The sequence below is a fragment of the Malus sylvestris genome, chromosome 13, assembly GCF_916048215.2.
Source record: "Malus sylvestris chromosome 13, drMalSylv7.2, whole genome shotgun sequence".
Classification (NCBI taxonomy): domain Eukaryota; kingdom Viridiplantae; phylum Streptophyta; class Magnoliopsida; order Rosales; family Rosaceae; genus Malus; species Malus sylvestris.
Window position 1 is genome coordinate 14,873,986 of NC_062272.1, and position 10,528 is coordinate 14,884,513.

Below are 10,528 nucleotides of genomic sequence, written 5' to 3' on the forward strand. Positions count from 1 at the left end.
TAACATCACAACGAGACAGTACCACACTGCTGTTCTATATATATATTGCGACGATTTATACAGAGTGCAATAAGAATTTTATTACATTTCTTACAACCTAATCATTCATATTCAACTTTAAATCCAGAGCACATCCTTTTCTTTTGTAACAAGTTAACAACTGTGAAAGTTCTATCTATACCACCGAAATTTCATCTAATTTGGGAACGTATATATTCAAGCGAGGTTCTTCAACGCTGGAGGCCAACCATGTACATTACGTTGTCTTGTTCTCTTCATCTGCTTCAGTTATATAAAGGAATATCCAAAGCAAATCACAAACAAACCAACATCAGTGCTAAATATATAAACATGGAACATAGAATATGCACAAACATTACTTACTTAAAAGCAGAAAACCTAGATCTTGACACCACATAGTTCAGGTGACAACTATGGATTTTGAAGGCAAAACTTTTGCACAATAGTTTTAGGCTTATTTACGGCTGTCCCCCTGAAACTCATACTTGTTCTCACTTTGCCCCGTAAAATTCATTTTTTCTCACTTCTTACAACCTAAGCATGCATGGATTATTTTTTGGGGTTGGAACTGGTGGTGTTCAAAACCCAGAATCGCAGAAACACACAGAAGACTAGAAAAGGGGGAGAATGACAAATTCGACATGAACCCTCTAATTGCCTTTGTTTTTCTTCCTAATCAACCAAATGGGCCTTCCACCATTTGATTATCAAGGGCAAAAGGTATGCAGTTTTAAAAAAACCACAAATTACCTAATTAATTATATTCTTCTCTATCAATATTTCAACATCAATCCCCGTTAATCATACTCCATACTTCTAGGAAAAGAAATGCAGAACCTAAATACAAATGCCTTCGGAGTTCGAATCAAATTTGTATGCTTTAGTTTTTAAATATTTGCCTGGTGTGGGTGGTGGTTTGTCTCTTCACAAAATCCGCAGGGTGGGATGATGGAAGGCAAGGGGAAAGAACCTGTGTTGACGAGGGAGGGTATAGGATCCTGATGGACTGCCATGGAAGAGTGGAAAGGAGGGGACTGGAAAATGGAAGAGACTTCCACTGCCAAAGACGAAGGAAAATGAAAGGAAAAAAATTATTAAAGCTGTGGCACTATATTGGCCCTTATATTTCTTTCGAGGGACTAAGATTAAAAGCCTTGTATAGTCTTTTATGGGAAAAGTCATGCAGAGGATCCTCAAGTGGGTCCCATTTGTGGCAGATCAGAAGGTTTAACACATTTTTTACGGATTTGGATGGAAATGGGGCAGTGAGAGATATACTAACATGAGATCAGTTTTAGCTTAAATCTTGCTGCAACATCTGCGTGCTACACTCAATATGTGCATTGTCATCCTTACCCTTTTGTGAAGCATTTCCTTCAAAACGTTCTTTAGGTGTAGTGAGAATTAGCCCCCCTAAAAATCATCAGCAATTTTAAAGTAATGCCAACACCAATATAATTAGAATAAACTATATGCTCAAATTCAGGAGTTCAGGCCAGCAGGAAAATGTTATGTTATGGTTTGGCCAAGGAGGAGATCTTTCAGTAAAATGAAGCCTATGCTACACTGGTTCAGCTACTTAAGGCGGTAATTCATGAACCTTAGTCGGATTAAATGAGTAATAAAATAATGACTCACCACAAAGAGACCTTTCAAAGCTCTCCAGTTGTGAAATGAAACCAGCATTAGGAGATGCCTGAGGTCGTCTGCTCTTCACATGTTCAAGAGCTTGAGATATGCTCATACCATGCTTTTTCATCAGATATGCAACAATAATAGTCACACTGCAAGGAAAACAATTAATAAAGTCCAAATTCAAATAATATTAGTAAGCAAAGTGTTTCCTTCGGAAGTATATTTTCTTCTATGCTGTACAAATCTCCTAAATTAGATGATTTGGATTTGGCTTATTAGAATTGATGCACATTGGACAGAGCTTGGATCTGATCTAGAATGAAAAAAAAAACTAGGCAAAACTACATAACTCTTGACCTTTAACTAGTTAAAACCAGCAATTGAAAGCCCAAATTGTTTTCTGTTCTAATATTAATAACAGAGATGCAAAATTCTAGAAAATTTATGCTAAAACATTATTTCCTTATCCATGTTGTATCAAAGAGATCAACCGAACCTTATTTAAAGGATTCACTTAACCAATGACTTAAATTAAGACAGCAAAGAAGACAACGTGAAAGCAATAACCTATACTGGAAGATAAAATCACCTTCTGGATCTTCCCACAAAGCAATGAACCAACACACCACCACCAGATCTTGTAGCTTCGTCAATATAATCGATGCACTCATCAAAGTGCTGTTTTAGATCTGTGCAGACTCTGTCTGGAACTACCACAATTTTGAAACAGCACCAAAAGATAAATACGAATTCGGTTCTACTATCTCACACCTTGGCATGAAACAGAAAATATGACCATGATTATGAATTAAACACTTGTAGAACCAAGGCATTAAATACTTGATAAGGTGGGGTCTTGGGGTATAGAATCATGATTGCATACTGCAGTGGAATGCTATTCTAGAAGAAAGAAGACCACAAACGATGCACAGATTTACTTATGCGTTTCACATAATATATGCTAAAATCATTTGAAAACCACTTATGATCGACTAAACAATCATCTCAGATAAAAAAACAAATGGTTATATGCCAGTACAAGACTGTGTAAGAAACAATCAACTCTGAGACAATAAATTAAAGTAAAATTATCCCCAAAATGTGGAGGGTAGTTTAAAAACCAAAATGACGAGCAACCGAATTGCACCATATCAGAGGAACAACATTCATACCATTTATAACCTTATACACAAAATCATTTGGATATGCAGGTGCCAAAGAATTAGCCACAGTCAAAATGTGTGTGATGTTTAAGTTTTTCAGTTCGTCCTTGTTATTTGCAGCTCCAATGGAACCCAAGAAGAGACCCTGCAAAATTAAAACAATAAGAAACAAGTGACCCTAGCTGCGGAAAGCAGGGCGGTAGAAACAATGCAGAGTGAATGACCAAAAACTGATCGTAAAATTAAAATCTAGTTACCTCTTCAATTTGGCATGGAACGTTGTCCTCTTTAGAGCATCTTGTCACATGTATAACTCTCAACAATGTTGCAATTTGTTTCTTGAGGGATTCGTCCATCGGATCCATTGCTAATCACTGGAAAACTTTTCACTCTTGTACACTAACTCCCCTGCAAGGAAAACAACCGAATGATAAGCCGAGCAAATGTAATTTTGAACAAACTATAGATTCCCCAGTTTAAACTTTATATTGCATCATGCTCAAATAAAAGAAACCCAGGGAGCAATAACTAACTAACTGACAGAACAGATAAAATAAAAGTTGGTAAAGAACATACGAGATTCGGACCAGAATCGATCCCAATGACATAACACCGAAACTAAATCTGGCTCAAAACACGAACTTTGACTAATTTCTGAAATACCATCTCGACAACAAAGCAAATCAAGTGCCAAAAGAAGTAAAATAAAAAAGCTCGCATTTTCTTGAGATGATTCAACATTGGACTGTAAACCCGGATGTGAAGAACCGATGATCAATTAAACAAACCATAGGAGCAAATCAAATCACCATAAACAATTTGACCCATATGAATTGATGCTTCTATTAAAAAATACTATGAATTTAGCTTTCAAGGGAGCTACTTTCCCCGATCATTGACTTGTTCAACAACCCTAGAAGAACAAAATTCAGATTAAATTGGAAGACCAAACATCTAGATCAGGTGTGGTGTGTGGGAATTAAAAAAATAAAAAGAAATAATTGACAAAGATTGAAGAATTGGAAAGAAACGAGAGAATTAAAAAGGAAAATCGAAGAAAAGACTCACTGAAGAAGCTGCGATGTAGGAAAATTGGGGTCCGAGAAGGAGTGCGTCTGTTCGTCGCGCGCATTTGATCACTCTGTTTCTCTTCGCCCTCCCATATAAAAGTTAGTTTTTCATCTTTCATTTAATACTACCCTCTCCCTCTCTGCAAGCACGCGCATCTGAGAAATATTTTTTAATCATATGCGTTATGCGCCTCTTAACATGATATGTTATATTAATTGATTTCTTTCTCATACCGCAATCTAAAAATAAAATATAACATACAATTACAAATAAAAGGAAATGGAATATAATTAAGTCGCGTGTAAAATACGTGATAAAAGAAAGGCTTCTTGTACTCACACATACATATTCAAAGAGAGACAATTTTTTTTAATCAAGGGCGCTCGGGCCCTTAAGATGTGTTAGATGTTTTATTTACCATGTCATAAAAACAAAATTCAACATACAGTTGCAAATAAAAAGAAATAAAATATAATTAAGTCGCATCTAAATGTGTTGATAAGCTACAATATATTTTAACCTGCCATTCAGGTTCTTTGGAACATGATAAGCTACAATATATAGCCATTGTAGAATTTCAAGTTGTTGCGGAAACCAAACCAGCACACAGCCTCACATCGACTCCCTGCATTCCATCCTTATTATTTGAAATTAATGAAGCTATAAATATTTTGGACAGAGTAACATTTAGTTATAAAAGCATATAAATTCAACAACAAAAGTGAAATGAAGTCAAATGAATGAAGGCATGCATATCATAACTGTAGTTTACAAACTGTCATGGATTACACACAAAAAATAAACTTCAAAGGAAGTCCAAATTGATAATTGATCGGTTTGGGAAAGAGTGGCTAATGTTGAAAATTTCAATCGAAGATTCATCTCACAGCGCATCATCGAAACTTGTAGTGTTTGAACCAAGTCAAACTCCATAAGTTTCAATGATGCGCTGAGCATGCGAACGTCATCTAACAGCCCCTCGCAAGCTGGCAGGCTGTGGAACAACCGGAAGCTTGGAGACAAGTAACTTAAACTGAGACGACGACAAGCCTTTGGTGAACAAGTCAGCAAGTTGGTCTTGCGAACAAATATAATTAACCAATAATTGACCACGAACAACCTTCTCCCTGACATAGTGATAATCAACTTCCAAGTGTTTGGTGCGTGCATGGAATACTGGATTAGACGCCAGAGCTATGGAGGAGACATTATCGCACCAAATTTGAGGACAAACCAGATGCAAATGCAGGTCCTTGAATAAAGACCTGAACCACGATAGCTCAGCCGTAGTGTATGCTAACTGCTTGTACTCGTTTTAGCACTAGACCGAGATACTGTCTTTTGCTTCTTAGAACTCCAGGAGACAAGATTGGAACCAAGATATATACAAAAGCCACCAGTGGAATGCCGAGTATCCGGATTCCCTGCATAATCCGCATCAGAAAAGGCACTTAATTGAGTAGTTCCAGGCTTATATAGAAGACCATGAGTATGCTTGGCCTTCAAATATTGCAAAATCCGTTTGACAGCCATCTAGTGAGTAGTTTTTGGAGCATGCATAAATTGGCACATTTGGTTAACAGCATAGGACAGATCTAGTCGTGTAATGGTGATGTATTGGAGTGCTCCAACTACACTACGATACACCTCAGGTTTGTCATACGGGTCTCCTACATACGCACTGAGCTTGTGACCAGATGGGACCGGGGTGGATATTGGCTTTGCTTAAGTGAATTTAGTGTGAGAGAGCAAGTCTAATGCATATTTAGACTAACAAAGATGCATAGCAGTCCTATAATATTTGACTTCGACACCCAAAAAATAATGAAGAAGATCGAAATCTTTCATCGAAAACAACGTCCCCAGTCGCTGAATCAATCTAGATATTTGATGAGGACTATTTCCGGTGATTAGTATATCATCAACATAGATTAAAAGAATTAGATACTCACCTTGTTGTCTGAACACAAACAAACTGTAGTCACATTGGATTCTTGGAAACCTAGTTCAAGCAGAAAATCTGAGAACCTCTGAAACCAAGCCCTGGGCGCTTAATTGAGACCGTAAATACTACGTTGAAGTTTACACACATGAGTAGGAAATTGTTGGTCAACAAAACCCGGTGGTTGGCGCATGTAAACTTCTTCCTTCAGAAACCCATGCAGAAACGCATTTTGCACGTCCAGCTGCCCGACATGTTATTTGTTGGACACGACAAGACTTAGAACAAGCAGTATCGTACTGTGCTTAACGACGAGACTGAAAGTCTCACTGTAATCCACACCAGCATGTTAATGAAACCCATTGGCGAAAAGTCAAGCTTTATGTCATTCAATTGAACCATCGACACGTCTCTTCAACTTGAACACCCATTTATTAGGCAGCATATTCATTTTAGGATGATGAGGAACCAAACTCCAAGTTCCACATTGCTGCAGTGCATTAAATTCTTGAATCATTGTGTTCCTCCACTCCTGAAACTTAACAGCTTGACTGAAACACGTTGGTTCAACAGGTAATTTGTCAACAGTTAGATGCATAGCGTATTTGGGATTGGGTTTATGGATTCCTGACTTGGAGCGTGTAGCAATGGAATGGTGTGAACCATTGGTAGGGACAGGAACCACAGGTTCAGAAGTTACTGCGACTTGCACATTTGATGGTTGAAGAGGCTGGGGAATATTGGAGGACACTGGTATTGTAGGACAGTTTGGAACTACAATGAGGTTAGAGTGTGTAATAGATTCAGAGACTGTCGTGGTGAGAGGGAGTGGAATGGGATGGACTTCTTAGGCAAGTGGTGGTACGGCCAGATTAAGGTGAGGTGGTGGAGGCAAACTATGGCTGCTAGGGTTATTAAAAGTGAATAATAGGTCCAGGGCCTGAGTATTACCTGAAGCTGTGACGTTTTCTGAAGGAGATGTGAGTCCCTTAAAAGGGAAGCAGTCCTCATCGAATAGGACATGGCGAGACACGTAAATGCGTCTGCTAGACAGATCCAAGCGCTTGTAACCTTGGTGATTCAGTGAATAACCTAAGAAAACACACGGTTTTGATTTTTGTTGAAGTTTATTTTGCATATAAGGCACTAACCAAGGAAAACATCGACATCCAAAAACCTTTAAAATGTCATACTTTGGTGTTTTTTGGAAAAATTTCTCATAAGGAGACGCATAGGACAAAAGTTTAGTGGGCAAACGATTTATCAAGTAAATGGCAGTGGAGCAGGCATCAAACCAAAATTTGTTAGGCATATGAGATTGAGAAAGCATGACTATAATTGTTTCAACAACATGTCGATGTTTGCGCTCGGCGACTCCATTTTGTTCAGGGTGTTTAGGACACGAAAACCGTTGTGAAATGCCATTATTAGTGAGGAATTTTTGAAAGGCATGGCTTTTATATTCTCCACCTCCATCACACTGAAGGGTTTTAATTTGCAAATTAAGCATTTTTTCGACATTGGCCTTAAATTTGACAAAGATTTGGAACACTTCACTTTTGTGTTTCATAGGAAAAATCCAAGAATATCGAGAGTAATCATCCACAAACAAAACATAATAATGAAAACCTTCATTTGAAATAATAGGAGAACACCACACATCAGAGTGCAACAGTTGCAAAGGAAACTTAGAAACTGACTCAGACAATTTGGAAGGTAACTTAGTACTCTTGCCTAAGGGACAAGACTCACAAAAGCTTACATCTGAAGTACCATGAATTGGTACCAAATTATTTGAAATTAAAAACTTAATTATAGAATTGGCAGGGTGACCTAGCCTTGCATGCCATGTATTCACTGAACACCGAAGCCCTACAAATGCAGATATTGGATGTTTGAGTTGTCCAGTGCCACATGGAAATGGATATAATCCATTCTCACATCTCCCTCAGAAAAGCGTCTTCCGGGTCTTGAGGTCCTTAACAAGGAAAAAATATGGAAAAATTAGTAGGTAGTAATGGTTGTCTAAAGTGAACTTATGTGCGGAAAGAATGTTTTGGGAGGCAGTGGGACAGTGCAGGATATTAGGCAAATCAAATGAGCAAGTTGAAGTATGTAATGTATTTGAACCATTATGTGAGATAGAAATGCCAGAGCCATTACCTATTCCCCCAATAGTGTCGTTACCAGTGTATTCTTTAGGGTTAACCAGATTCTGAAGATCAGGAGTAATGTGAACATTGGCACCTATATCTAACAGCTAGGTACCATTCTTTTGTATGTTGAGAGAGACAGGAGAAGATGCCATTGCTGTGAGCTTTGTTGCTGGAATTCTGCCTTCAAAGGCAACATTCATTATTTGATAACAATCAAGGGTCGGATGGCTTGGTTTGCCACAGATTTGGCAGATAATTCTCTTACCATTAGAGCCAACCCGTTTGCCGTTGCATGGCATAGTGCAGACAATGTTGTTGTTACGAAGACCAATGCCTCGTTAGTTGAAAGTGTTACCTCGATAGGATGAAGATGCATCTCTTCCAGTCTCTCGAGTGCGGCCACCACCTCGACCGCAAGAAGCAACAAATGCATTGACCTGCGCAGATTCACCAAAGGAACAGTGTGCTCAGCCATGCGACACTCAGTTGTTAATAGCAGAGCTTCAAGAATAGGGTAGGTGATTGGTGAATCACGGGCTTGAGCTGCACTGACAGTCATCTCAAAGGCAGGTCCGAGATTGTTCAACACAATCTGAACAAGTTCATCATCACTCACAGGTTGCCCAGCTAAAGCAAGGTTGTCGGTAATCGCGTTCATGCGATCTAGGTAATCCGCCACAGTAAGATCACATTTCTTTGTCTGTATCAATTCATTTCGTAAGAACAAAATCCTTGTTGGGAAGTAGAAGCATACCTTTGCTCGAGTGCTTCCCAGGTGGCTCGAGTAGTCCTCTTGCTAGCCACGATAGACAAGACAGAAGTCGTCAAAGATCCATTTATCCAACTGAGGATCATTTGATCCTGTTGAACCCATGCAGTGTACACAGGGTCCACCGTTGTTGAACCAGCCAGATACTTGGAAGGGGACACCAAGGTACCATCAACATATCCCATAAGATCTCGACTTTTGAGAATGGGGAGAATTTAAGCCAACCCCAGTGGGTAGTTGGTCCTGGCAAGTTTGATGTTGATGACGGTGGAAAATAGGTGGAAGGAATGATTTGAAATGGGGTTGGGATGAGGGTTTGAAGTGGAGGAGGTAGGGGTAACATTGTTTTCAGCCATTGGAGCGTGGGGAAAGAAAGGAAAAGATCGATGTCGTTAGACAAAAAAATGGCTCAATACCATGTAAAGCCTACTAGTTCAATGTTTCACTTCAATTGCATACCCAAACAATTGTGGGATGCATGTATTTATAATACTGTCATGATTACAGATTGGGTTTGAAAACCCTAGATACAAGGAACTTTCGAAATTCAAAAATACAATCAGAAACCAAGGAAAGGATTACAACCACAGGTTCAGATTACAACAGAAAATCAAATAACCAAACATTCCTATAAACTAGGAATAGCTGAAAGGATAGGAGTTTGAACCAAGTCAAACTCCACAAGTTTCGGTGATGCACTGAGCATGCGGACGTCATCTAACACAAAGACCACCCCAAAAATCTCATAAGAAAACTATGCCAAACTACCATTAACTGGACAAAGTTGAGTTTCCCTTACATTTTGATTTAGAGTCGACTATTATGTATAAATTTCCGGAGGTCTCTTTATTGAGCTTTAAGCATCTTCCCAGGTTTAGTCCTCGTTTTTCTCCAAGAAATCAAAACCTCCACATCCTTTTCGGTTCTTTGATTAGTGTAATATTGGGCTTCTCAAGTATCTTACAACTAAGCAACAAAATTGCGCTTCCTAGTTTCACATTGCTATTTTTTAACAAAGAACCCTAAAATATTTTCAAAGAAAGGCTTGAACTGGACAATGTAACATACGGTAATTGGTCTGATAGAACCTTTACAATTATAACCCAGTAATGCAAGTTTCTAGTAGATGAAACCTAAACTTCTGACACCAAACATAAAAATAGCAACACCAAAGAATTCTAAAAGTAAATATATACGGAATACATGGGTTATATAGAAAACCAAGAAAGATACAATCTTGATGCAAAGAAAGCAAAGTTAAAATACCAAGAGCAAGATTATGCTTCTATTAAATAAAAGAAAAGTGAGATCCATAAGAATATCTACAAATCTAATCCAAGAACGGAAACCAAAACCCTAACTTTCTCAAAGAAATTTGGACAGAAAAATTGTAGAAAGAAAGCAAGAGGAGAGATATACCTTAAACTCTGTACTTGGCTCTAGCTGTAATTGCTGGTGATGAATACTTGGGAGAGAAAAGCTTTTACCTTTCACTCGTTTTTGATTCCTGTAGCCACAACAGACATTCAGACTCCCTGCAAAAACCATTCTATTTCAAATAATCACATAATATCTTTGGCCTTGTCTTCTTAACCCAAAATCATAATCTTACAAGAAAAAAGAAACCCATGTTTGTTCCGGTCAGAATTTGCATTATTACTTGAGATAATCAAAGGAAAATCAAAATCTGTCTCCAACAAATTTTTCAATAAGCAATAAAATCAATTGGGCAATCTATGAGAACGCAATTAAATTGACAAAAATAAATCAA

General features: G+C 38.2%; 1 protein-coding gene across 5 annotated transcripts; it reads right to left on the reverse strand.

Moving 5' to 3' along the window:
* LOC126596929 (dual specificity protein phosphatase 1-like) lies at positions 1–10,205 on the reverse strand. Of its 5 annotated transcripts, none has more exons than XM_050263638.1 (7): positions 10,191–10,205; positions 3,888–4,045; positions 3,077–3,227; positions 2,829–2,964; positions 2,246–2,360; positions 1,660–1,805; positions 1–282 (listed from the first exon to the last, which is right to left on the reverse strand). In XM_050263638.1, the coding sequence occupies exons 3-7, from the start codon at positions 3,182–3,184 to the stop codon at positions 257–259; spliced, it is 531 nt and encodes a 176-aa protein (XP_050119595.1). In that variant the 5' UTR covers positions 3,185–3,227; positions 3,888–4,045; positions 10,191–10,205; the 3' UTR covers positions 1–256. The 5 variants fall into 5 exon arrangements, with proteins under 5 accessions (XP_050119595.1, XP_050119594.1, XP_050119591.1 ...); XM_050263637.1 differs by having other exon boundaries at positions 1–279; positions 2,246–2,366; XM_050263634.1 differs by having other exon boundaries at positions 2,246–2,366.
* Positions 10,206–10,528: the final 323 nt, after the last annotated feature.

Bases quoted from the DNA above. Each gene is read 5' to 3' on its own strand.
- LOC126596929 (XM_050263634.1), bottom strand. From the start codon at position 3,184: ATGGATCCGATGGACGAATCCCTCAAGAAACAAATTGCAACATTGTTG. The intron at 2,965-3,076 runs GTAACTAGATTT...TTAATTTTGCAG, and splicing joins TTCCATGCCAAATTGAAGAG to GGTCTCTTCTTGGGTTCCAT. The intron at 283-1,659 runs GTGAGTCATTAT...ATATAACTGAAG, and splicing joins CTTTGAAAGGTCTCTTTGTG to CAGATGAAGAGAACAAGACA.